The 27,229-nt window shown below is 30.7% G+C and overlaps 4 protein-coding genes across 5 annotated transcripts; 2 read left to right on the top strand and 2 right to left on the bottom strand.

The window, feature by feature from the left end:
• Positions 1-405: 405 nt before the first annotated feature.
• LOC100792950 (uncharacterized) lies at positions 406-1,972 on the bottom strand. Of its 2 annotated transcripts, none has more exons than XM_014778353.3 (3): positions 1,420-1,972; positions 849-950; positions 406-747 (listed from the first exon to the last, which is right to left on the bottom strand). In XM_014778353.3, exons 1-3 carry the CDS (start codon positions 1,757-1,759, stop codon positions 608-610), a joined length of 582 nt encoding a protein of 193 aa, XP_014633839.1. In that variant the 5' UTR covers positions 1,760-1,972; the 3' UTR covers positions 406-607. The 2 variants fall into 2 exon arrangements, with proteins under 2 accessions (XP_014633839.1, NP_001240276.1); NM_001253347.2 differs by having other exon boundaries at positions 406-753; positions 1,420-1,810.
• A 3,581-nt stretch (positions 1,973-5,553) lies between these two features.
• Positions 5,554-6,639, top strand: LOC100792416 (uncharacterized). The gene has a single exon (XM_003531758.3). It carries the CDS (start codon positions 6,038-6,040, stop codon positions 6,449-6,451), a length of 414 nt encoding a protein of 137 aa, XP_003531806.1. The 5' UTR covers positions 5,554-6,037; the 3' UTR covers positions 6,452-6,639.
• Positions 6,640-13,068: 6,429 nt separating this feature from the next.
• LOC102665647 (protein DYAD) lies at positions 13,069-17,418 on the top strand. The gene is made up of 8 exons (XM_006586369.4): positions 13,069-13,152; positions 13,606-13,699; positions 14,005-14,105; positions 14,215-14,924; positions 15,265-15,648; positions 15,752-15,872; positions 15,967-16,050; positions 16,583-17,418. Exons 1-8 carry the CDS (start codon positions 13,069-13,071, stop codon positions 17,171-17,173), a joined length of 2,169 nt encoding a protein of 722 aa, XP_006586432.1. The 3' UTR covers positions 17,174-17,418.
• A 6,650-nt stretch (positions 17,419-24,068) lies between these two features.
• On the bottom strand, positions 24,069-25,670 carry LOC102668800 (uncharacterized). The gene is made up of 2 exons (XM_006585654.4): positions 25,250-25,670; positions 24,069-24,447 (listed from the first exon to the last, which is right to left on the bottom strand). The coding sequence occupies exons 1-2, from the start codon at positions 25,376-25,378 to the stop codon at positions 24,175-24,177; spliced, it is 402 nt and encodes a 133-aa protein (XP_006585717.1). The 5' UTR covers positions 25,379-25,670; the 3' UTR covers positions 24,069-24,174.
• Positions 25,671-27,229: the final 1,559 nt, after the last annotated feature.

The following is a 27,229-nucleotide window of genomic DNA, read 5'->3' as shown; positions in this document are numbered from 1 at the left end:
TCACAAAATTATTTGCAAAAAACTATTAAATTGGTGGGTCTCGTAACGTGCTTCAACTTGTAACATATAATGCTACAATATACAAAGTTGTTGATAAGCATGTACAATACATAAACATATATTTTGATCTACTTGCATTGTTGACGTTCTTAATTTTAAAGCTTTTGCAAGACAATTTGTGTGGTTAAGCATTATTACATACACAAGCGAAAAAGAAATATTTTAAGTACTTTTTGAACTACTGGTGCATTAATTATTTTTTAAAAAATATTAAGTGATAGAAACTAGATATGTTACAGAAAATGTTTTTTTTTTAAAATGACTTGTTGAAGAAAGACTCTAGCAACAATTATTTCGTGAAAGGATTTAGTCAAGGAAGGAAATGAGCAAGAGAAAAAAAATATATTCCAAAAAAAAACTTTATTCTCATTAACATGAATTGGATATTTTCCATACTTTTCCTCACATCTTTCACTATAATTTGGAGAGAAAAAAATTACACCATACTGAGAATATTTTTATAGTGAGTAATAACATAAGTGGCACATATAGGGAGAGAATTGGAAGAAACCACTCCTATTCACATTGATGTGCAAGTAAAATCATTTTAGCAAAGAAGCCCAACTGAAGCCCAAATTTGGAGCCCTATAGCCAAAATCTCTAACCCAAATAATCTCTTCTCTTTGCAGAATGCATCATTCTTCTGTGGGGTATTGGCTTTCTGGTTACTTGAAGGACTTGCTCCAACTGCAGCTGCATAATAATGACACGTTCATGCTTGTTGCTTTCATATTGAAAAATCATAAGAAGTTAGTTCAGTACCAAACAATGTTTCATAATTTTATTACCAGAAGGACTTGGTGCAGGGCCTGTGCCATTTTTGCTGGGTCCTTTCTCCAATTGATAAAAAACTTGAGCCTCTGCTGATTTTGGATCCATGTGCAGCAGTTCTGGTTCCATAAAAAAATTGACAACAAAATAAAAGTTTTTATTTTTATATGATGGCCCAAAATGAGTTGGACATTGCTAAGGAAGTATGAAACTAGCACAAAACAAAATTGCTTCTTTCTGAAAGTTTGACAAAAGAAATTAATTTTTTAAAGTTAAAGTGTTTAATTTTATGCTAAGTGTAAAATCTTTTACTCAGTAAGTAAGCTGATAAGAAATCATGGTTGATATAAGTTTTAAATTATTATAAAGTTAACAATTTTACTAAGAAGATTTGAGATTAGACAATAATGTAAAGGGTACACACTATTTACTCTAAGTTAAGAGTATAATAACTAATTAAAAATTAAAAAGATCTAATTTAGTTGATTAAATAAGATGTGTAAGTATTATAAATTTTCTGGTACCATAAGGATAAAAAATGTTAACTAATTAAAATTAAAAATTATGTAGTTACAAATAAAATGTTACCTGGACACTTGGAGACATTGACAGGGGAATTGCAAGCTGTGGGCAGGTTCAAAGCCAACGTAACATTAATCTGTAAACCACCCAGATCAGGATCATTGCGATCTTTGATAATAACACACAAACACTTTTTGTTGTTCTTGAGCACTTGCTTGAGACCACTACAACAATCTGGGGTTGGAGCTTGTGCTTGACCCCCAACATAGGGCAGACATGTTGCTAGGCCTGCCAATTGCTCAGTGCATTCCTCTTTGTCCTTTGATGAATCTCCCATTGCAATGCCAACTACAATTGTTGTTAGCAACATGAAGTGAGCCAGGGACTTTGTGTTGAGGAAGCACATTTTGTGTAGGTGTTTGAGAAAATGGGGTGATAGAGATGATGAGAAGTGGTTGAGGTGAATGAGATTGAGAGTACTTAAATAATGAGAGAGCAATACGGTGTTGGTGAAGAATGGTGTATATATATATAACAAAACATATTATATGGTTTGAACTTTGAAGTGGTGCTTGAGTACTCTTTGGACCTTTGAAAATGGACTTTTGCATTTTTAAATTGAATCAACTCCTAATGGGAACACTTGGTTTTAAGATAACATTGCTCTTATGATTGGGATAGGAACAAGCAACCGACAATAACAATTTACTTCTAAATTAGTGTACCTTTTTAATGTGTAAAAGCAAGAAAACAATGGTGTGGACAAAACTACTAAAGTGTATTAACTTAGTGCGTCACTTCACCAACCCACTATGGAAAATGATGCATAGGGAGTAGGAACTATAGTAGTGGCTTCTTGTGGCATGAGTGGATGACAAGTGGCAATAGAACATGATATCATATGCCCTTTTAGTGACTTCATTATTACAAGGCTTCTTTCCTTTCTAGGGTTTTTAGGGGAAAATGCTTGCACTCGTTCAAAACAAATTGAAAGCTAGTCCATGGTTGGAATCCTTAATAGGATTTTTTGAGCCAAATTTGGATTTCATTTACTGAAAGCAATGTTTCATCTGTTTAATACAGTACTCTTTTAAGTTTCTATATGATTTTCACTCTGTTTTTCCCCCCTTATTTCCAATGCTCTTCATAATTATTTGATTTAATCGTATCTGAATATCGATGCTTTTCTAGCTATGAAAGCTATATGAATATAAAATTTAGCTAATAGTGTCGTTAGTTATTTTTCTTATGTTAATTTTATATTTGATTTAAAAACTAATAACTCTTTTAGAGCAACTATAGTTGATGGTTTTTTAATTGTTTATCTTAATTTTATGAATCTTATAATTTTACGTAAATTTAAATATTTTATACAAAAATTCACTTTAAAGATAAAATTATTAAAGTGAGTATTAATTTTTTTTTCATATTTACTCCTAATAATATTAATGAGGGCATAAAAATTATAAATGAATTGACGATGATAAGATTAATTTTTATAAAATTTCATTCTTTCATTTTACTTACTAACTTTTTTATAATTTATGTAAAAAGAATCTAAAATTATATTTATTGGGCTCCTTTTTTATTTATTTTTTAAAATTGTTTTTTAATAAAATAAAAATAGTTTTCTATTTTTTACTTGTTTGTTTAAATTATTTAAAAAAACAATTTTCTATTTTTTAAGGAAAATAATTTTTAAAAGCAATTTTATATATATATATATATATATATATATATATATATATATATATATATATATATATATATATATATAAATTTTAGTGTAACCAAACTATCCATTATAAAATATAAAATTCATGGAATACACAAATTATCCAAACAAACCCCACATCCACAATTAAACAGACCCAATGAGATAAACTCGCCATTGAATTAGATAAATAAATAAATCATTTTTCATATCCACATTGCAAGATACAAGTATCTTCATTTATATTAATAATGGTTGACATAAACGGTAGTAGTAGTTTGTATCTCTTAACTAACTAATTCAGAATCAAATTTTGATCTATTATTAAATATAAAATAACTCATTATAAGAGAAATATTTATGTTACATGTGCTCGTAATTTTCGATAAAAATTAATCATCTCCTTCAACAGGTTACTTCTTACCAATATATCAATGTTATTTTTAGATAAAATCTCCACTTTTTTTTTATTTTTCAATCTCGTATCCCACAAACTCAAAATCCCAAACTTGTGCTGTGATCCACAGATTTCGCGATCAGATGCTAAGGACACTGTATTACAAGGCCACCTTTCTCCAAGCATCAATTCCAATTCCGAGAATCTTGAAGCTTCTTCACGCCCAGGAAGAGGAAGCCCATGCTCAACATGAAGTCCCACGCCCAGCCTCAACAATCTCATGCCCAACCTTAACCCTTTGAACTAGCCTTCTAACCTGGTCATGAGAAACCCCACCTTTGTGAAAAGATTGTGGATTGCTTCTTATGGCCATCCATGGCTTCCTAAACGAAACTCAAGCATCTCATTCACTCACATGACACTTCTATTACAAAACCCAACCTTCAAATAACATAAACAACCTCTCAATCTCGCAAGAGGTTAAGAAGGGAGGAAGAGGAAAAAAAACTTATATTTTGTGGCTGTTAAAAACTTTTATTTCATTGATGGCGTTAAGTTTTTACTGCCAGAAGGACAATTTTGATATTTTTAAACCATAAAACACTAAATTAAACTTTAAAAAAAATAAATGATCAATTGAATCTAAACTTTAAGATAGAAGGTCATACAAGTCTTTTGGCCTTTATAAAATTACATTATTTCATTTACTTACTAACATTTTCTAATTCATGTAAAAAGTAATCTAGAATTATATTTATTGGACTCATTTTTTTATTTCTTTTTAAAAATGATTTTTTAAGATTTAATATCAATTTTGATGCATTATATTTCGTAATTTTTTCACTTTAGTACATTAAGTTTTAAAAATTTTATTTTAATTTTTTATATTTTTGAAATGTATTGTTTTGCTTCTTTTTTCTTGAATTTTTCGTTAGAAACGTTAGTTTATGTTAACTTTAAATTTTAAAAAAGGATTAAAATAATACATTTTGAAAGCATAGAGAATCATAATAAAAAAATTTTAAAACTTAATGTATCAAAGTGAAACATAATGAACCAAAAGTATTATTAAACTTTTTAAAATAATTAACTTTACATAATGGTAGTATACCACTATCATTATTTTATTCTCTTAAAAATAAACAATTAAAAAAATATCATATCTTCCAACCTCTTTTAGATATGAAAAAGTAAAAAATGCAACACCACATAGATTGAACATTATCAACACATAATCTCGTTGGAACGACCGAAAATTCTCATACTTCTCACTAAAAAATTAAAACATTTCATACAACTATGCTATCAGAAATATAAGTAGGGGAGATTAGAGCAAAAGTTCTCTCTTCAACAAAAGACAAAAGCATGACCCTAACTCGTCAATTATTCGAGATCTGAATGAGGAAGTCACAACATGGTTCTTTGTGAGGTCTGCGAGCAAGACCTCCACTTTCACGCATGGTTGGGTCGAATAAGTTGAGGATTTCTCGTTTAACATCTACAACAGGGTCGAACGAAGATGAACAACTTAAAGAGGGACGACGAGTAGATGGTTGTTGTCATTAGGTGAGACACCAATTCCAACCATGTAGGGAGATTGTGGCAGAGACGAAACCGAAGACACGACAACAATATTTTTGGGTCGATGACGAGAGATAAAGCAACAAAAGGAGAAGGAACCTTATTCATTGTAATTGAGAATAATTGATGAAATTATTATTATTAAATAATAATAATAATAATATGTGAGTGAATGTTGTTTGTTTGTGATTTTAAATTTATCTTTTATTCATTTATTTAGTGATTTTTAATTTTTTTAAAAAAATAATCATCATTTTATTCGTTGCTATATTAATTATTTTAAAATTAAAATCACTAATGTTTCTAGCAAAAATTTGAAAAAAAAAAAAGAAGACAAAAATAGGATAAGAATAAAGTTTTTGAAACACAACGTGCCAAAGTGAAATCTTGGGAATATAACTCACAACTTAACAAAATTAAGTATCATATGGATAAAAATTGAAATAAAAAAGCAATTGGAGAACTAAGACCATTTAACATTTAGTTAACAAACTAAAAAAATAAAAAATAAAAATATTGAATAATTGAGAAATCAAATACATATTTTATCCTTAAATAAATAAAATATTTTTAATATTCACATCGTACAGTCATAAGTATCTTCACTTTTTTTTTTTTTTTTTATCAATGATAACAACTTATCTCTCCGTTCATAATTTGATTCCTGATTCACCTTGATTATAAAATAAATAGAAAGATAATATTCATCATCTTACCTGACTCACAAATTCCGATGAACATTAATCAATTATCATTATTCAGCAAAAAAATCTCCACTTTTTTGTTTTTGTTCAATCTCGAATACCACAAACTCAAAATCCCAAACCCGTGTGTGCCATCCACAGATTTCGCGAAAAATAAAAAAATATCACGCGCTGGTACCACCTTTCCCCAAACCATCAATTCCAATCCTCCCAATTTCCACAATCTTCAACCTTCAAATTCTGCTTCACCTTTCTTCATTTCACTTCAGAGAGAGAGAACAAAACAGAATGGGCGTCGTGGTGATCGACGGCAGCACCGTGCGCGACTTCGTGAACGACGAAACCGCCTTCACCAAGAGCGTGGACGAGCAGTTCTCGGCGCTGGACCTCAACAACGACGGCGTCCTCTCGCGCTCGGAGCTCCGCACGGCCTTCGAGTCCATGCGCCTCATCGAGACGCACTTCGGCATCGACGTTTCCACGCCGCCGGAGCAGCTCGCGAAGCTCTACGACTCCATCTTCGACAAGTTCGACGGCGACCGGAGCGGCGCCGTCGACCGCCGCGAGTTCCGCGACGAGATGAGGAAGATCATGCTCGCCATCGCCGACGGCCTCGGATCGTTCCCCATAAGGATGGTCCTCGAGGACGATCCCAATAGTCTTCTTCAGAAAGCCGCGGATCTTGAAGCCTCCAAGACCTGAAATCCAAACGGCGACGTTTTGAGTTCGGTTCGGTAATAGTAATTGATTGTGCTTTCGTGCGTTCACTTTGTTTTTCTTTTCTTAAATAAAAGGGTTTATGTAGAGACCGTGTTTCGAAACTGAGGTTCCGTTCTGTGTATAATGTAAGGGACACTGTTATTAACTTATCATGTTGAGTGTTGAGTTAATTATACTTTTTTTCCCTAATTTAATTTCTAAGTTTAATTTAGTCTTTTTTATTAAAAGATTCAGTTTTTTTTTTAATTTTTAAAAATGATTCAATTACTCTTTTTTAAAAGTTTCAATTAGGTTTCTAGATGAGTTCAATTTGGTCTCGTGATAAATTAAATTCAGTCCTATTTTTCAAAATTTTCAAGGCAAATAAAAGAAAAAATAAAATAAAATTAAACTAATTTAAAAAAAAAGATTTAATTGAAATTTTTTAAAAGTAAAGGAATCAAATTGAATTATTTTAAAAAATTAGAAGATTTAATTGAATCTTTTAATAAAAAAAATTTAACCTAAAATATAAATTAGATGAGTAAAATAATAAGTAAACATTTTATTTTGGAAATAGAAATAAAAGACTCAATTTTTTTGTAGTTTTTTTTTTATTTATCATAAAGGCACTTTATTTAAGATGAAAATGTATCTGCTAATAAGGTCATTATATTAGACTCAATCCTGGTGTTGCTGATAAAATAAAGTTAAAAAAGTTATGATTACACTTTTGGTCTTTAAAATTTATATACAACATTCAATAAAATACACTAAAAATATTTTAATAATATCTATTTATATTTTAATGACATTTTTCAAATATTACAAAAGACACAATTTGTTCTAGTCACAATAGTGTAATGTAGAGAGAAAGAACAAATTGATAAGACAAAGTGCAATTGCTTGATAGTCGAGGAAAGAGGAAAAGAAAAGAGACCATCATGTAGTGCAGCTTAGTTGTCACTGTCTGCATAGCAAATGAGAATAGTAGAGGAAACTTAAGGAAGATTTCCAATTCTAGGTTAGATTTTTAGTGAGTCATAAAGTCGGGGAATACTTATTTAGGTTATAGAGTAATTAAGATGGGTTATTTTGTAATTTTATTAAAATAATTAAAATATTATATATTATATTAATATTAACATCAATGTTTTTATTAACAATAATATTATCTGTAAATAACAAATTCATTAGGCTTAATAAACTTTTTTTTTTAAAAAGGCTATGACATAACTTATTTAACTAAGATAGACTTTTAAAAAGTTTAAGTGTAATATTTTAGTTAAACAAGACAGGTCAAACCTTATAGTGTGTTTGAATGAAACAATTTAACAGGAAAATATATTTTTTCAAGAAATTTAAAATGATTCATGATAAAATAGTTTGTTTGGATAAAATATTTGAAAGGAGATTTAATTTTTGGTATTTTTATTAATAATTTTAATTGACTAAAACATAGGGATTTCAAATTCTCTTAAAAAATAAAGAATTTGAAATTCTTTTTTCGGACATGCTCACTCTAACTCATGTTCTTGCTCGCAACTCTTTCTCGCTCAACACTTGCAACTACAGGTGACCAAAGTTTTTACAGCCGACATCGACATAAGTTATTTTTCACTAACGTTGGCCGATGTTTTATCAATCAGAATTTTTTTGTATGATGTCAACCAAAGTTATTTTTTGCTGATATCGGTTAAGATTTTTTAGATGATGTTGATTAGGGTTATTTCTCACTAACGTCAGTCATGAGAATTTTTTGCTGACGTCGGCCAAGGATTTTTTTTACCATTGTCATTCAGGTTTTTTTAGTTGATGTTGACCAATGATTTTTTTGGCCGACGTTGGTTAGATTTTTTTGACCGACATCGATCATGACTATTTTTTGAATAAACACTTGCTAGGGTTTTTTAACCGACATCAGCTAGGTTTTTTCGAACAACAACAGCCAAAACTATTTTTTAGCCAATATCGACTAGGGTTATTTTTCAATCGATGTTAGATAGGGTGTTTTGGCTTATGTCAACTAGATTTTCTTAGTCGACATCAAATTTTTTTTGCTGACATCAACTAGGGTTTTATGACTGGCATCAGCCAAAATTATTTCTTAACCACATTAGCTAGATTTTTTTATTGATGTTGGTTAGAATTTTTTCTACTAACACCAGCTAGGTATTTTTGACCTACATCGGACATGACTATTTTTAGCCAACATCAGCCAATGTTATTTTATAGCCAATGTTGGGTAGAGTTTTTTGTCCGACATTGGTCAGAGCTATTTTTTAGCCAACTTCAACTAGGGATTTTTTGGTCAACGTTGACCAATAATGTTTTTCGACCGACATCGGGTAGATTCTTTTGGCCGGCATCGACCAAGCTATTTTTAGCTGATGTTGAGTAGATTTTTTGTCAATGCCTGCTAGGATATTTTAGGTCGATGTTGGTTAAAAATAGCCTTGGTCAATGTCGTTCAAAAAGATCCTAGTCGGTGTCAGCCAAACAAACCCTAGCAGACGTTGGTAAAAAACCCTAGCAAACATCAACTGAAAAATAAACTCAACCAACGTTAGTCAAAAAATAGCCCTGACTGACATCAGCTGACAAATATTCCCAGCATACTTTGACAAAAAAAATCTTATTTGATGTTGACCAAAAAATAGTCTTGGTTGATGTCGATTTAAAAACATCACTGATTGTGGTCAGACAAAATAACCCTAGTTAAAATTATCAATATTTTATATTTTTAAATTATTAAAAATTGAAAAATATTTTTTAATTAATATTTCTAAATTAGATTGTGTTTGTTTTTTATAAAATTTAATATTAAAATTTCATTTATTTAAAATATAAAATTGAAATTTTGCACATGGAGAAAATTAAATTATCCTATCCAAACAAAGAATTTAAAATTGATGAAATTTGAATTAATTTATCCAAACAAAATATTTAAAAAAAATTAAAACAATTTAAATTCTAAACATTTCAAATTTCCTAAAATTTTAAAATTGCTGTTAATGAATTAAATTATATGACTTCGATGAGCCGTCAATTATCCACTCCAGTCAAACTGGTGATCAAAATAAATTGAGGATTGAAATTTTATAGCCTACCCTAACAGATGTATTGAGCTAATTGAGTTGACCCATCAAACTTATGATATTTTTTAGCCAGGTTTTCATTTAGTTGGGCTTATAATGTTTTTAAACTCTGAACCAAAAAAATATTTGTTTCTAAACTAATAAATTTACTTAATCATATTGGTTTTCCAAAAATGCAATTATTAAGCACAGCATATTATTTAATCAAGCGTACTAATTCTAAGATTTAATTTAATTTTTCAAAATAATTAGTAATTATATTACAACAAAGGTAAATATAATGTAGTGAAGTAATTTTTTTTTTACTTTTCCTAATCATTATAGTCAATCTCAATATTTAATTATCCCAAAATAAGCCTTAAAATAATCTTTGAAAGCATATATTAATCATCTAGAGGTCTGGGTTATATTGAAGGTGGTCTATTTGGAGTTTTACAATATTGAAAGTTAAACCACCCTCTACATTGATATGCAAAATCTAGTTTTTATTTAGTGAAATAATAAAAAGTATTATATCAAATGGGGGACATGAAAATCACAAGTGACGTCATGAGTTGCGATTTGGGGACATGAACACTGATAATTGTTGTTAGTGGGGTATTGTTGGTCATTTATGAGGGAGCAATTTTGTTACATCAGTTGGGTTTCTACACTTGGGATTTTGATTTTTTTGCTTGTTATTGGTTAATTGGTAGTATTTAGACAAGTTTTTAGTGTAAATACTAATTAACTTTAATATGATACTCTTGTAATCATTTTATTGGCTGGTAAAACAAATGAACATATATGGCAAGTGACATTTATATAAGTGGTAATTCTATCCATCTAGAAGTCTAATAGAATATCTACAATTAAGTTAGTTATACACTATAATTATTATGATATATATAGTACTTTTATTTAAGGAATATATAATAGTTTTTCTAGGGAAATATAATAGTTTTTATAATTATTTTGATATAATCTGATAAAATGTAGGGTAGAGGCAGAAAAATTCGGATAGGTCAGATGGCAAAGAAAATGCGTCTTATATATGTTATATATATTGTCATCCAAATTCAAAACTTGTTTTACAGACACACACACATATATAAATTTTTACGAAATTAATTTTAAAGTTGAATTTACGAAAACAAACCAATAATAAAACTCCCAAAACATAATCAAACAATAAACACTAATACTCTCTTGTAAATTACCCGAAGAAAGAACCCAACTGCTTGCACTATATATTTAATGTTTTAATGCGTAAATATTATTTATATAATAGAAGTTTATTATGTTATCACTTAATTAAAAAAAATCATCAGAAATTCCCCACATATTATCATATCATGTTAATGAAGAGATGATACATGTGTGGTAAAAGAATCATATCATTAGCATATTATGTGTCAATGTGATCGTCAATGCCTTGTTTTTTTTATAAAAAAAAATTTGTGTGGTGAAATTAACTATTAATTATTTATTTGATTTAATAATGATGTTGTTGCTGTGCACTGTGCAGCAATGTTCGTGTGGTTTCGTTACTCTCTCTCTCTCTCTCTTTTACCGATTTCATTGCACAAATTGTAACACACGCGCATCTCTGCTCACGTGCCGCAATACAGAGTGAGTGTGAGTCATTGAGTGTGTGAGGTTAACGAACAATATCGCCGCATGCACGCACCTCATAGTTGGTTTGTTACATATAAAAAAATGATGATTACACTTGCTTTTTCGCTCGCATATCAAATTTCCTTTTATTTTCGTTTTTTTTCCCACCCGTTTGGCATTGCTACAATATTGTAAAATTGTTATACTAGTATAAATGAATGGCAATTTGGTAAAAACAACCCATTGCCACGGTAAGTATTACTATTATTATTATTAGAGTAAATAGTTCAATTTGTATTAGATAATTTGATCTTAAAGGATATAAAATTCAAACTTAGGTATTGAATGTAAAAAAGTACCATAAATTAGTTTGACAAATAATTTAATAATAAAATTAATTCTTAAAATTTAGAATTTAATATCAAATTGATTATAAAAAAATAAAATTTATTATCAAATTAATTCTTAAAAATTACAATTTAGTAACATAATGATCTCATAAATTTAAATATATGAGTAATTTATTATATTTTTTTACATTCAAAGAATTAAATTTATATCTTTTATCTTTCAAAAATTAATTTATTATTATATTTTGAGGATAAATTTAACTATTTATTCTTATCGTATGTCTTGATATAAATAAATAAAGAAACTCTTTAAACATAACAAGGGAAGTGACATGGAAGTGATAATAACCACCTTCTTAGTTATAGAGAGAAACAACAAGGGAAAAGAAGTGTGTATATAGGTAGATTTAAATTTTTGTTTTATTTTAAAATCTAATTTTTAAAGGGTAAAGTAGTCTAATAAAAGTGCAGACCAAAAAACAACTATTTATTTATTATTATTGTTATAGAAAATAAATGACAATATGATAAAAACCGCCCACTGCAATGGTAAGTATTATTATTACTATATAAATAGAGAAGCATTCCAACTCTCACCGATCCTTCTTCTACTTCTTCGCACTCGTTAATCTTCTTTTCTTCTTCTCTTTCACCGATTAATTCTTCAGAGAAGCATTTTCCAAGTGTTGCTTTGTGTTTTTCTACTCTGAAGAAAGAAGAAGAAGAAGCAGGGAAAGAGATGACGATCCAAAAACGAGTGAGAAAAACTAACTGTTCAAGTGATGTTAATGAATGTTGTAGGTTTGATCTTCATCATCCATTGTTTTGACCTTCAGAGATCGTTTTTTTCTTAGTTCGTATTCTCAAAAAATTCAAGCGGCGTTGTTCATTCATCGCCGATGGTTAGTTTCGATTTCGCGAGAAAATTAAACAAACGGTGAATGAATCAATCGATCGTGTTTGTTTTTCACCAGTTGAAAACGCGATAATCGGATTTGTTTTGCTTTTCTTCCAACACGTTCATTTCGTTTCTGGAAACTGTTATTTCGTCATTTTTCGTTTTGCTGCTTCAGAACGATGATCAGAGAGTACGAACGAACTCTGCATTGTGCTCTGCTGTTCTTGTCGATCATTCAGATTCAGTAGTAGTTTCATTAATTTAACTGTTGCGTATTAATTGAAGAATTGAATTGAATTGAATGGAATGTTTTGCGCATTGATGAAACACATCGATTTTCGCTGTTCAAACAACACTGAAAAAGAAACCCTCAGCTTCGCATTAATTTCATTTCATGCTTCTTTTGTCTCTCTGTCTCTTATTTAATTTTCTTTTTTTTCTATTTTAAGAACTCATTAATTGATAGTTTCATGTTCATCGTTTACGCTGCATATAATATAAACGGTAGTAGTGCTTTTCTTTTGTTTTCTCTGATTAATCAATTATATAGGTGTATTTTTTTAAGCTTTCCTTATTCGATCTTAATCGCTAAAGCTATATATTTTTGTTTTGTTTTGTTTTGTTTTATTTTTTGTGGTGAAATGAATTATTAACTACTAACTATTACTGTTTATAATAATGATATTGTTGCTGTGCACTGTGCAGATTGTGGAGCAAAGTTCGTGTGGTTTCGTTGCTGCTGATGCCACTGCAGAAGATGTGGTCTCTTTCTTTTTCTTAAGGATTTCATTTCACTGTCATTGCACAAATCATAACACACGCGCGCATTTCTTTTTTCTGTTAAATTAAAAATACTCTAGTCTATACCAGTCTCTTTCTAACCTACGCGATTCTTTTGGGATCCTGTGAGTGAGTGTGTGAGCTTAACGAACAATATTCCCGCTTGTCGTTAAAGAGAAATGATTATACTTTCTTTTTTGGACGCACATACATTTTCTCATGCAAATATTTACTTATGGTCAGCTGGTTGATAATTATCTAACATATAGTAGTAATATATATATATATATATATATATATATATATATATATTATATTTCTCACGCATTATTTAAATTTATGTTGTCAATATGGAAAAATTATGATTATATTTTATGGTTCAAATGGTGGATTTTAGAGATTATATATAGTTGATTATTATTTATGGTTTTGTAGAAGAGTTCGTACTTGAAGAGGCAGGAAAAGAGCCCATGTTTGGACAAAGTTGTTCTGCTGCTTCCTCCTGCCTATGATTCAATCCGTGCCATAGGTAACATCCATTTGATTGATCATATTATAAACCTTTTGGCCACTTTTTAAAATGTAACGGGATTTATTTTATTTCCCTTAGTAATGGGCATCATTTTATTATGAAAAAATAAAAAAAATAATTACACCCGATGGTTTAACTTTGTATTGCTATATAGATATAAATATATTGTATATCCATTTTGCTACTTTTATCTTGTACCTAAAAAACTTGCTACTTTTATCTTGTACCTAAAAAAATTGCTACTTTTATCTTTATATCCTTTCCAATGGCACCATGGTAAAAACCCTTGGTGAATATTGCAGGGGCCTCTGAACACTTTAAAGTTGGTCGATTTCATGAAATTGATCACTCCACGCTCTCACCCATTTCCCCGGTACAACTAAAATCTGTTCGCATTGTAATGGTAATATACTATAGTATATGCATATATACATAAGTAGAGGGATCATTTTAAACATTACACGTACATTTTTAAAAACATTCTCTTTGTTGATTTTCTTAATCATTATTAGGTCAGTGACATAGGGGAGCACCTGGTGTCGCTAAGGTACCCGAGCCTCCAATCACTTCGCACGCACTTCAGCGACCAAAGCTTCGGGAAACCAGACGGGAAGAAGATCCCAGCACTGGACGAGAAGTACGTGATGGGGATGGACATGGCCATCAAAGCCCTTGTTAGGAGCATCCCAACTGAGGAATTTGCACAAAGGAGAAACTCTTGGAGCTTCTGGGTCTCCTCTCCCTCTAACGAAAACCCTCAAGAGTATTATGAGAATCCACCTCGCATTGATGCTGCAAGGAGCCTCATTTGTAAGCAGGGTTCTTGTTGGTCTCAGCTTAAGTTCACAGGGATGGTGCAGTGGGGCACACGCCGACAAGTTCGGTTCTTGGGCCGTCACGAGGAGCAAAAGGTTGAATCTTTACCAAAAATGTGTGAGGGAAAAAGGGTCAGAGTTGAAGTCAGAGAAGAAGGGGGCAGTGAGAAGAAGAGGAAGAAAGGTGAAGAAGAGGAAATGGAGGGTACAAAGGCAGGGTCTTTAGGGGTTATGATGAGGGTGACTCGTCAATGTAAGAAAACTCATATTCAAAATGTGAGTAGTAGCAGCAGCGGGGTTAAAAAATTTAAGAAAGCAAAGAATGACGATTCCAAGAATAAGAAGGAACTCGTGGTTTATAAGGACAACAAGCGAAAAATCACGATTAACAGGTGGTCTGCTGAGAGGTAATAAATAATCATTTGTATCCAAATTACGATTTAGTTTTCTCTTACATGGTTCAATAATTGAAAATTTGATTTTTGTAATTACCTTCACATTTGAAATTGAAACTGTTCCTATGATTTAAAAATAAGACCTTTGGGAACACATTTGCTTCATCAATTAAGACAGAATTTTTTTTTTCAAATTGAAAATAGGTAATTGGCTTTTAAATGTTGAGGTAGATAATTATTCGTAGCCAAATGATAATGATAATATTATAAGCTAGTATAGTATACATTTAGTTCAGTTTTTTTCTTGCATGGTTCAATAATTGATTTTTTTTGTTACCTCGCACATTTGAAGGTTTAATTTGGCAGAGGAGAACATATTGAAGGTAATGAAAGAGAAAGAAGCTGTATATGGGAACCCGATATTGAGGCCAGACTTGAGAACAGAAGCAAGAAAGTATATTGGTGATACGGGTCTTCTGGATCATTTGCTGAAGCACATGGCTGGAAAATTGGCACCAGGAGGTGCTGAGAGATTCAGAAGGCGACACAATGCTGAGGGTGCAATGGAGTACTGGTTAGAAAGTGCTGATCTTGTTGATATCAGAAAGAAAGCAGGGGTTCAAGACCCTTATTGGACTCCTCCCCCTGGGTGGAAGCTTGGGGACAGCATTTCACAGGATTATGTCACGCAGAGAGAACTCAGAGAGGTCAAGGATGAAATCCTCAAGCTGAAACAGTATAAGCCAGTTTCTCTATGCTTAATTTGTTGTTAATGGCTTTGTTGGTTATTATTCTGCTGATTCTGAGTCAATTTTGATTACTTTTTTCCTGTTGTAAAGAGAGATGAGGTATTTGGCATCAAAGAAGGGAGAGGAGGAGGCACTAGCCATTGTGACTACTCCTAGCTTCTGGTTGTCTAGTTTGAATTCGGAGGACTATGGCTCCTTGGCTCCAAAGCAGGTGAAGCATAGAAGTAGTAGGGTTAAATAATTGCTAATGAGAATAGAAAATAGAAATAGAACCGATTTTAATTACTTTTGACGTTATATTGCAGGAAATTTATGCGGAGTTGGTGAGTAAGAAGGCTAAACTAGAGGAACAATTAAAGGAAATTTCACTGACTTTGAGTGGCATGGAGGTAATATAATCATTATTACTCTTTGTATCTTATTTAGAGTTCATGGTTTGAATGATTTTTTTTCTTCTGTTTCTCGATCCTCTTTTTTTGCTTCTGGTTTGAATGATTATGATTGCAAGGAATGTTGCTAATGATTGGTATCTTTTCCTCAAAATCTATTTATAGACATCTATCTACCCATAGACAGCCAACGAAAATCCAAAAAATCTTATTTGTTAAGTTATTATTATTACTATTATTTTCATTTTCATTGGAAATAATATTGAGAACTAATGAATTACTTGCTACCAAAACAAGGAATGTAGCTAATGATTGGTTTCTTTTCCTCAAAGTCTACTTATTGTTCCTGATCTACCCATATATAGACAGCCAACAAAAATCCAAAAAATCCTATTTGTTAACTTTATTATTATTATTATTATTATTATTATTATTATTTTTACTGGGAATGAATGTTGAGAACTAATGAATCACTTGCTACCTAAAAGGGGATTTGCTTGCTACTGATGGAGCCTCATGAATCATGATGCAGGGGCAACTGAAAATGCTGAAACCAACAACAGTAGAAGAACAAACAGTGTCAGAATGGGAAACTCCACCAGCACTTTTGCCTGGGCCAATAACATCAGAGGCAGAAAACATTGGGGGAGAGACAAGGAAGGAAAAGAAAATCAACAACAACAAAGAAACAAAATCAGCGGAGGAAACACAAATGCAAGAGGACAAGGAGGCAAAGATAAAAAGGCTGAAAAGTGGTTTCCAAATTTGCAAGTCACAGGGTACCTTTGTGTGGCCAAACATAGGCCTGTCTCCGCAAGTTGTGACCACCCATGATGATGATGATCACACTGTGGTCCCAACCCCACCATCAGCTTCCTCTTCTACAACTTCAGCTCGAAAACTCACCATCTCCACACCCCAAACTCAACCCTTGCCTCTACAAAGTTTGACCCATCCTTCTTCCCCTGTGAAGCCACTTGCTGAGAGGCGCCCTGTGAGCACAGCTACTTTGACCCATGTTACTGGCCAATTCTCACCATCAGGGTCGACCCCAAGATCCAAAATCACCACCCCCACCATCACTATTAATCTCAATGAGACACCCCTTACACTCACACCCTAGGGTAGTAGCTAGTGCTGACTACATTATATATATTTTATAGAATTAAACCACACCATTTTGATGAGTCTAGTGTTGGTAAAAGAAGACACAGTTAAAGATTAAACCAACTTCTCAATATTGACAGTAGATTGGAAATGGAAAGTTTTGTTAGGTTGATGCTTACATATGATCAAAGTTACATATATTGCTAATACGTGCATTTAAAAAATTGCTAGATACTCATTGAAGTTATGACTCAAAAATTGCCGGTGATTTCTGCATATCTTTCATTTTTTCTCTCACTTTTTATAATGACTTAAAATTGCCCTATGACTACTTTTCTGTGCTAATGCTTAAACTTTACTATTAAATGAGAGGGTAAAATGTTATCGACTTTGTGATGTTTCTGTTTCCAGATTTTCAGCAAACACATTTTTTCTTTCCTTTTGGTAGAAATAAGGAGAGCTTACCTGACAATTAAGTAAAATATCGATCATTCTATATATCATACACTACATTAAACTCCAAAATTTGAAATTTGAGAAAATGGATGAGTTAGGATTTGTACTTTTTTGCACAAATGCTTAACAATTTAACCACTCCTTATTGTAATTTTCAATTCCTGTGTCATGCTTTGTCCACCAGGAAACAAGGCAACGTCCAACATGGACCAATTACAAACTTGACTACGATGCATGGTTGTATTAGCTTTAGACAACCGGCTATAGCAGCTCAATGTAATTTTACTATTTTTGTAGTTTAGTGTTTACTATAATTGTAGCTAAAATATTTACTAGAGACCCGTTTATAAAAGGATTAATTGTATTTTTTACTCTCAATCTTTTTTTTTGGGTGATTTTTACCTTCTACTTTTAATTTGGTACATTTTATCTTAACTTTTAATAAACTTGTAGATTTTACTCTCTATTCTTTTACTCATAGCATAATTACACTTTTATCTCAGTTTTTATTTTTTTGGCAAATTTTACCCTTAAATTTTTATTTTATTGACAAATTTAACTCCTAATTTTTGTGTTAATTAATGAAAAATGACTGAGGTAAAAATTCACAAGTTTTTTAAAATTTGAAAATAAAACGTCCCAAATTAAAAAATTAAAGATAAAATTTGTTAAAAATTAAAAAATTGAAAGTAAAAAATGCAATTAAAGCATATTGTGTTTTTGGGCCTCTGGACCCTAGCAATCATAAAAAAATAATTAAAAATTGCTCTTCAATTTTTGGTTCATAACATACGACTTTGGGACCGGTAAAGCAGACTTGTTACTGCAACCATTATTTGTTTGACTTAATGTCCACCTAATAAGTATTAGTGGTACATATACATTACAATAAACATTAAAAAAATCTCCTCGTCATATTTGTTTGAAAAAAAATGCGATAATCATTTTCTTAACATAACGTTAAAATAATAAGAGAATAAATAATATAATTAATTACAATTTCTTATTTTCTAAATAGCAATAATTATTCTAAAATTTTGTAATAAAAATCAATAAAAATTACTTAATGAATTATTAATAATAAAATGAACAAAACATGATATTATTATATGAATTAATTCTCACAAGTTTGATTTTTAAAAGAATTAATTTTATTCTATCTTATTAATGATTCATGTAATTAAATTTTTTTCTCACATTTTTCTATGTTATTCTATCTCACAAGTTTTCATTAATTAAATATTTTTATTGCAACAAATTTAAAATAATCCTTATTATTTTTATGGGAAACTATAATTTTTTATTATTTATTATCTTATGTTACTCAAATGTCGTTTAAATTTTTCATTATTTAAGTATTTAATAATTTTAATTTTTTTACTACATTTTAGGGATTTATTTATAATAAACTTATAATATATATATATATATATATATATATATATATATATATATATATATATATATATATATATATATATATATAGCAGATATTTGTAATGTATAAAAATTAAAAGGGATTTTGGGTGATTAGTCGAAATCTATAATAATGATATTTTTATTAATTTTATAAAAAATGATTTTTTTAAAATAATTGTTTAGATTTAAGTGTAGCAAAAATGCATCATAGAAGGAATTTTGTGTACAAGATAGAAGTTAATTGTATGTATATTAATAAAACAAACAAAAAAAAAATACAATAATGAAAATACGATTTACTTTTGATTATTTCAGTTATCGGTTTGATCAATTTCAAGTACACTTGAAAAATGTATTTGGATTTGTTTGACATTTTTAAAATAGTTTGATTAGTTCTGAACATCTCATTGGCAGTTGTCAGAAAAGAGTTATGGAACAATCTAAGCATGATTATTACTAATAGGCGGCCCTCGGTAGAATCTAGAAAATTGCTTATTACTTTGTTCTTAATAAATTACAATATCCACTGTCTAGTTAAAATAAGCCCCTTTCACATTATTTAACTTTCATATAAAATCCCTTTTGTACGTTGCTAATAGATCCCTATCGTAATATTATTTAAATATATAAATTAATGGACCCTTATCACCTTATACATTGTTTATCGTTCAAAATTGTTACGTTGTTACTTGTTCCCCGATATGGGTGTTGAACTTCTTGTTTTTGTGTTCATACATATACATTTTGGAGCTGAATTTTAAAGAAGTGATGAGTCACGTGAGTAGAGAATTGGTTGGGTTCAACATGCAATGGTAACTTTGAGAATAATGGAGTTCGTTAAAATTACAATGGGTAAGGTTGTCTCTCATTACACCATAATTCATATAGCTGGATTATCACGACCTTATTCCTGCTGGTCTCGATTATAAGTATAAGGACTCATTTGGTGGTCAAGATAGGATATATGAATAGAATAAGAATATGATAAGATAAGAATAGGATAAAGAAGACTTTGTAAGGGGATGAATAGAAGTGAGACATCCATTTGGTGGAGAGACCTTTCAAAGGTATGTGGGGGGCAAAATGAAGATTGGGTGGTTTGAGAGTTGCGTTGAGTGGAAAGTGGGTGAGGGAGAAAATATTAGATTTTGGGAGGATGGGTGGTTTGGGGATCAATTCTTGGTAAATTTATACCCTAGATGGTATCTTAACTCTAACCAAAGGTTGAAAGTGATTGGAGATATGGGAGAGTGGGTTGAGGGAGTTTGGTGTTGGAAGCTTTCTTGGAGAAGGGAATGGTTTGTGTGGAGAGGGAGTTGGTGGATAATTTGATGGAGTCTCTTCATCATGTGGTGGTTCATCGATTTGAGAGAGATAGGTGGGCGTGGTTGAGGGAGCAATCAGGGTTGTATTCGGTAAAAACAACTCATGAAATGTTGTTGACTAACAAATTTGGAAGTGAAAAGGTGGATATTTTTAAAGAGATTTGGCAACTAAAAATACAACCGAAAGTGATTTTTTTCTTGTGGAGAGTCTTCATGAATAGATTACCCACAATGGATAATTTACTTAGGAGAAATATAGTTGTGGAGGAGGACCAATTGTAGTGTACTTTTTGTGGGAAGATGGTGGAAAGTGTCAACCATATATTGTTTACATGTAGATGTGTGAATGAGGTTTGGAAATTCTTCATTAACAAGTTGGCAATGTTGTTGATGCTACCTCACATGACAGAACAACACTTTTGGCAGCATGTGTTGGTTGGTGAGTCTGGTAGAGTGAATGATAGATGGAAATATTTGTGGTGTGCAAATGTGGGGGTAATTTGGAACTGTAGGAATCCATCTATTTTCCAAAATAGAAGGTGGAATCAGGATCACATAATTCAACAAATTTAATTCTTCTCTTGGGCTTGGATCAAGGGGTTTGAAGCTGATTTCAATGTAAGTTTCATCCAATGGGAAATTGATTTTGCAGCATGCATCAGGGGAAGTCCATCGCGAAGTACAGGGCACAGGATCACAAAAGCACATGGATTTAAGAGGGTTGCATGCATGAAGCTTGGTTTGCATGGTTGTGAGACAATTTAATTGGATATGAACTTTGGGGGAATAGCTTGCAGGGGGCACGTGATTGAGGAGTGTGGCCTCGGTATTGAAAATGGTTCAGAGGCATTTATGGAAGATGATTGGGAATGAAATGTGCACCAAATGCAAGTTTCGTTGAATACTAAATGGCTTAAATATTGGTGGGAAGCTTTCTGTGGTCAAGGTTTTGCTGGAATTTTTTGTAGTCTTTATTGTTTATTGGAGATGATCCATTTGTGTTGGCCAATTAGCACGTGGGTTTGGCCTGGGTTAACGGGCACATTTATGTGGAGTTGGTGGGGGGCTATAACTTATTTATGGACTCTTAATGTCATAAATAATTTTATAACCTTCCTTTTATGCATTTTCTTTTCTTGGTGGGCAATTAATGTAATTACATGGTGCATGTACATTTGGTACTTCTCGTACCTTGATTCATATTAATATTATATTTTTTAGCTGACAAAAAAAAAAATCCTTAATCTTATCCAATGTTTAGTGAGCACCATGATATGCACCAAATAATGATAAGGGTAGTGGCAACGATAACAATGACAATATTACTGATGATGGGGGTAATGATTACAGTGACAACAATGATAGTGAGTGTGATGGTTGTAATGACGGCAAGAACAGTGACAACAATGACAATGTTGGTGGTTGCGATAACAACAATGATGGTGAGTGAGGGGCAACAACGATGGCGATAGTTGTTATTGCTGCGATGGTGGTGGTGACAATGACAATAATGGCAGTGAGTGGTGGCGACGATGGTTATGATTATTGTTATGATGACGATGGTGGTGATGGTGACAATGGTGGAAGTGGTTATGACGTAGATGATGATGGTAGTTGTTATGGTGGTGGTGATTGTTATGACGACAATGGTGGAAGTGGTTATGACGCAGATGGTGTTAATAATAGTGATAATGGTGAAAGTGGTTATGACGTAGATGGTGGTGGTAATTGTTATGGTGATGACGATAGTAGTAGTGATTGTTATGATGACGATGGTGGTGATAGTGACAATGATGGAAGTGGTTATGACATAATTGGTGATGTTGATAATGGTGACGACTACAATGATAATGATGGTGGAATGAGGCGGTGAGGGGGAGAGAGAACAACTATCCTAACCCATTCCTTTATAACCCAGCCCCTCATCACTATAAGAAATACACTACACCAACAAGATAAGATAGGCAATAGAATAAGCAAATAATACCTTGTTGGTGCACCAAATAAGAAACAAATAATTAAAATTAGCTTATATTTGAGAAAAAAAAGAAAAACTTTTATTACTTATATTTAAAATCGGAAGAAATACATATATATCCTTTTTATTATTGGCTGAAAAGCTCGTGGTTTCACAACCATTGTATTGTACTAAATTGGCCTGACCAATACCCTAAATATCGCTCATATGCCTCATCACAGTGATCTCAATAATTTATTGACTTTTACAAATTTCTCATATACTACATAAACTCTTCATCACGCTTATGGGCATTGGCTCTCTGAAGAGAGATTAGAGAATAATGTACATATTATACATAGGTGACTGTTATTAGCTCAATAAACTAGGATTGTTATATATGTAATCATAATTTTTTTTTACCAAAGAATCCTTTTGTTTTGCATGTAATTATTATGGTGGGGTTTGTATTTATAAAAATATGTTTAAGTATTATATGTTTACAAGATATATAGAACTAATTATGTAACATTTAATATATAAGTAATATATTATGGTGTGTATTAATTATATATGGTTGTGCTAATACTATTTAATTTATTAATTTCATTTGTTTCTTTTATGCGAAATATCTATCTAGTTAGGAAGGCTTGATACTCGACTTGGTTCACGGCTGTGTAGACTTTATAGCTACACATAGAAGAATTATAGGGTTTAAAGGTGACACAATCGAATCAAAATTATGTTATAGAACTTATTAAAATTGTAGATATTGGAATTGACTTAGAGTTAAAACCAGATGTGTTCATTTTCCTACCTACATTGGAAAAAAGAAAACCTCTCATTTGTTTAAAATTAATCCTTATAAATATATATTTTAAATCACATATATCATTCATCTTTGAGCCGGATATGATCATTACAAGTAGACAAAGTTCCAAATATGACCATTATGAGTAGACAAAGTTTTTCTTTCAAATATTTAACACAATTGCATATTTTGACTCAAATTCAAGATGCCTAATTAAATTGGAACAACTCCGCGCAGTGATATCCCTGAGGGCAATCTAGGTAGGCGATCGCCCATGGCCCTATTTTTAGAGGGACACCAATTTTTTTTATATACTTTATATAAATATTAAAAAAATTATATAATTTTAAAATTGCTATAAAAAATAAAATAACTCTCAATATTAATCATTAGTCAAGTAATAGTGATCTTTTCTGTTATCAACAAAATTTATTCATGATTTTTAGAAAAAGAATCAACAATTTAAATACATTGTTGAACATAAAAGAGAAAAATATGACATTATTTTTTTCCATTGCTATTAGCGTTAACATAATTATGTAAATAAAGTTTTTGAACCAAAAACTACAATGATTATATGATTCAAACTTCAACAATGAATCAAAATTAAACTTGTTATTTGAAAATATTTAATTGTTTTTCTAATATATATATATATATATATATATATATATATATTTATATAATAATATTAACTATTGTTGCTAGTGTTGCATACACCAAAAGAAGCTAATTTGTCAAATTTAAAATTATTAAAATCATATTTGAAACTATAACACAAGGTAGATTAGATAAGATTGCTTTGATTTCTATTGAATATGATTATTTAAAAATCTTAATTAATGATTTTGCCAAAAAAAATGCAAGAAAGATAAAATTCAAATGATTATGATGGTATAATATTTTTAGTTCGTCCAAGGTATAAAAATGTCAGGATCGGCCCTGATCCACACAAGTTAATTTATGCGATTGATGGTAATCCTTATAAATAATCTTGCGATCCTCTTTCAATATTTTGCTTTTGACAAAAAAAAAAAGTAAAGAAAAAATCAATTATGGGAGGGAGGACGGGTCCTAGGTCTAGCATAATCTGAGTGAAATCCAGGATTTTGGTCATGTTTGCTATGAGGTACATGCCAAGAAACTAAAACAGCTAATGGTTTGACTGGAACAAAACCTAAAGCCTTATTGGGATGAACCTTTCTCATGGTGTGCTCTGAACTTTCTTCTCTTTCAGCCCCCATGTTGTTGATCTTAGCATTAATGCCTTCACTTGTCATTCCATTTAATTCTAATGGCTGCTTCTTGACATTCTCTGACACCTAAACGTACAACAACCATTGGAATGTAATTAATAAATTAATTAGTAAGTCTTGGTACTGAAATAAAAATATATAAAAAATTATGTTTAAGTATGTTTTTCATTACTTAAAATATTTGTGATAGTATATATCTTGTTTGTTTAATTTAGAAATTAATCTTTGTTTAAATTTTATTTGTAGACAGACAACCTTGTTTAAAGTATATAATGTTGGATACCGAATGTAAATATCACCACTAACAGAAATTTAGACATTGATTCATAATTTTTTGGGAGATTATCTTCTTGTACTAAACCCAACCCCAGTTTAGTTACAATGTTCGAAGTCTTCAATAGTGAGCGACTAGAAATACACTATTTCTATTAAATATTAGAGATTTAAATTAATTAAATTTAAATAAAACTACAAAAAAAAACTAAATATGTGGAGATCGACAAAAAAATATATTTATGTGAAAAATAATTATGCGTGGCTAGGATAGAACATCTTTAAAACCATCATCGTACTAGTTGTTGCTCTATACATGTGTAAAAGTATATAGACAAATTCTGAGTATTAAAACAAAAAAAATACTCCGAGTAATTTCTGTTTGGTATACCTTAAAAGTAGAGATGAAAAATTGAGATGAGCTGGCTTTGAATATACTAACTTTTTATACATATTTCTTGCCTGAAGCTTTCGGATAATATTATTATGTATTTTTTACAGCATATATTAAACTAATTGATATATGATAAGTAAATTTAAACTGTGAATATAAATATTCAAACATTAATGGATGAGACCGATGTTGAAAACTGACCTTTCTTGAAATGTTGATCTGAGTAGTGTTTGAAGCCTCTTCAACAGCTACTACAAGAGGGCGAGCAGTGCATACATTCAAGGAAAGGAAGAAGAACATGATAATAAAAAGAGACGATGGTAGATACATTTAATTCAATTAATTTCTCATAAATTGACTCGTTTCAAGCTTATGAGAGATAGATAAGAACATGTAAGTTGGAACTTGGAGCATATATATATATTATTGCAAATGTAAATTTGGTAGAAGATTTAAACCTTGATCGTAGTAAAATGAATTGAGATAGACAAGCAATTGAATATGTGCCAACCTTCCTAGCTAGCTTTCAATATATATATATAATTGCTTGTTACGAAGTTAAATTTGCGTCCATAAATATATATAATAATACAAGAATAATGAATAATATTTGAGAAAGTATGAGGATGGAAGCTATTTGGAGTATCGAGATATTTGATTAAGATTGACTAAACGTCTAAACATATGGTCTATGGATATATAGAATGAGATATTGAAATTGAAGGATAACATTCTTTGTCCCTATTATTTATGTCACTCACTTCTCAACTTAGGATAAGAGTAGGACCCATAAATATAATCGACTCTTGGTTTTTGTCATGTTTCATCAATTACTCAATAATAGGGACAAAATTAATAAATAATAGGGACAATGAAGAAGCATGCTTCCGTTCCTTGCGGAGGTTAAGTTCATGAACCACACACCTTTTTGTGGGGATTGGACACTGTCTGTAGACAGTTGCATAGAGGATTGTGTAAACTTGTCAAAGAAATACTACTTTCTAAATTAAGGTCTAATTCCAACCCTAGGAATATATGCTGATAAATTAAACATCTGACTAAGAGTGCTCCAAGGAGGTTGTGCAATAATTAAAAATTGGAAAATAAAGAATAAGAGAATTTAGTTATTTTTTAAAAAAAATATGATTTTTTTTAAATATGAAATATTTTTGTTTGATATCATACATTTTTAAGTTTTTTTTATAATGAATGCCCTAATAATATTTTTTTAACACTTTACCTCAATTCTAATATTTATAACTTTATTACCAACATGTGTAGGTTTAGGGTAAATGCTGATTTGAATCTTTAAATAAGATTTTGGATTCAAATTTTATAAATATTTTTTTTATTAAAGATAATAATTAAGTTCATTAATAAATGTTATTCATCGTTGAAATTAATAATTATTTCACATTAATGACCTAAAATAATATAACTTTGTTGTGCAAATAGAAATCTGGCGTGAAAATGTCAAGGAGAGCACCCAATTTTCGGTTGCGTTACTGTTACAGCTGTGCACATTATATTTTATGGTGTTACGCCACTCGGATACTACCAAAGATAGAAAACAAAAATGTGATTGTATGTTAGTGATATTTTTTCTAAAGGATTAGTTTGAGAAAGCTAATAATTGAGAATTTAGGTTAATTGCATGTTTTAAAACCTAGATAGACTCCACCGTAAAATGGAGATTAGATTAGGTCGGATTGATTATTGGATAGAACATGTAGTTGACCTGATTTGATTCGATCAATTCAATTGTTGAATCGGTGATGAGATCTCATTGAAGTAGTGATTTAGTGTGGTTGAACCAACTACATCAAAATAAATTATTTTTTAAGAAAAATGTAAAATTTAATAAAAGTACAAAAAGATGTGGTACATTCAAAAATTAAACCAAGGACCTAAAATTTGATTAGTGAATTAACTTACCACCAAATTTTCATGTTTAATTATTAATATAATTAATACATATATTTATATTTTATGTTACTTACTCTTGTTGGTGAAATTCAACTATTGACTCACCCATTTAATCAATGATTCATCAATCCAATATCTCAACTTGGTCAACCATTGGTCTAGTTTTTAAAACTATGGATTATCACAATATTATTCATAAATCATTGGTCTAGTTTTTAAAACTATGGATTATCACAATACTATTCATAAATCATT

The sequence above is a fragment of the Glycine max genome, chromosome 8, assembly GCF_000004515.6.
Source record: "Glycine max cultivar Williams 82 chromosome 8, Glycine_max_v4.0, whole genome shotgun sequence".
Classification (NCBI taxonomy): Eukaryota; Viridiplantae; Streptophyta; class Magnoliopsida; order Fabales; family Fabaceae; genus Glycine; species Glycine max.
Note: the sequence above shows the minus strand (reverse complement) of the source record. Positions and strands in the feature narration are given on the sequence as shown.

Bases quoted from the DNA above. Each gene is read 5' to 3' on its own strand.
- LOC102668800 (XM_006585654.4), bottom strand. From the start codon at position 25,378: ATGTATCTACCATCGTCTCTTTTTATTATCATGTTCTTCTTCCTTTCC. The intron at 24,448-25,249 runs GTCAGTTTTCAA...TTGTACGTTTAG, and splicing joins AGATCAACATTTCAAGAAAG to GTGTCAGAGAATGTCAAGAA.
- LOC100792950 (NM_001253347.2), bottom strand. From the start codon at position 1,759: ATGTGCTTCCTCAACACAAAGTCCCTGGCTCACTTCATGTTGCTAACA. The intron at 951-1,419 runs GTAACATTTTAT...TTATGGAACCAG, and splicing joins CAATGTCTCCAAGTGTCCAG to AACTGCTGCACATGGATCCA. The intron at 754-848 runs GTAATAAAATTA...ATTATTATGCAG, and splicing joins CCCTGCACCAAGTCCTTCTG to CTGCAGTTGGAGCAAGTCCT.
- LOC102665647 (XM_006586369.4), top strand. From the start codon at position 13,069: ATGATATTGTTGCTGTGCACTGTGCAGATTGTGGAGCAAAGTTCGTGT. The intron at 13,153-13,605 runs GTCTCTTTCTTT...ATGGTTTTGTAG, and splicing joins ATGCCACTGCAGAAGATGTG to AAGAGTTCGTACTTGAAGAG. The intron at 14,106-14,214 runs GTAATATACTAT...AATCATTATTAG, and splicing joins AATCTGTTCGCATTGTAATG to GTCAGTGACATAGGGGAGCA.
- LOC100792416 (XM_003531758.3), top strand. From the start codon at position 6,038: ATGGGCGTCGTGGTGATCGACGGCAGCACCGTGCGCGACTTCGTGAAC.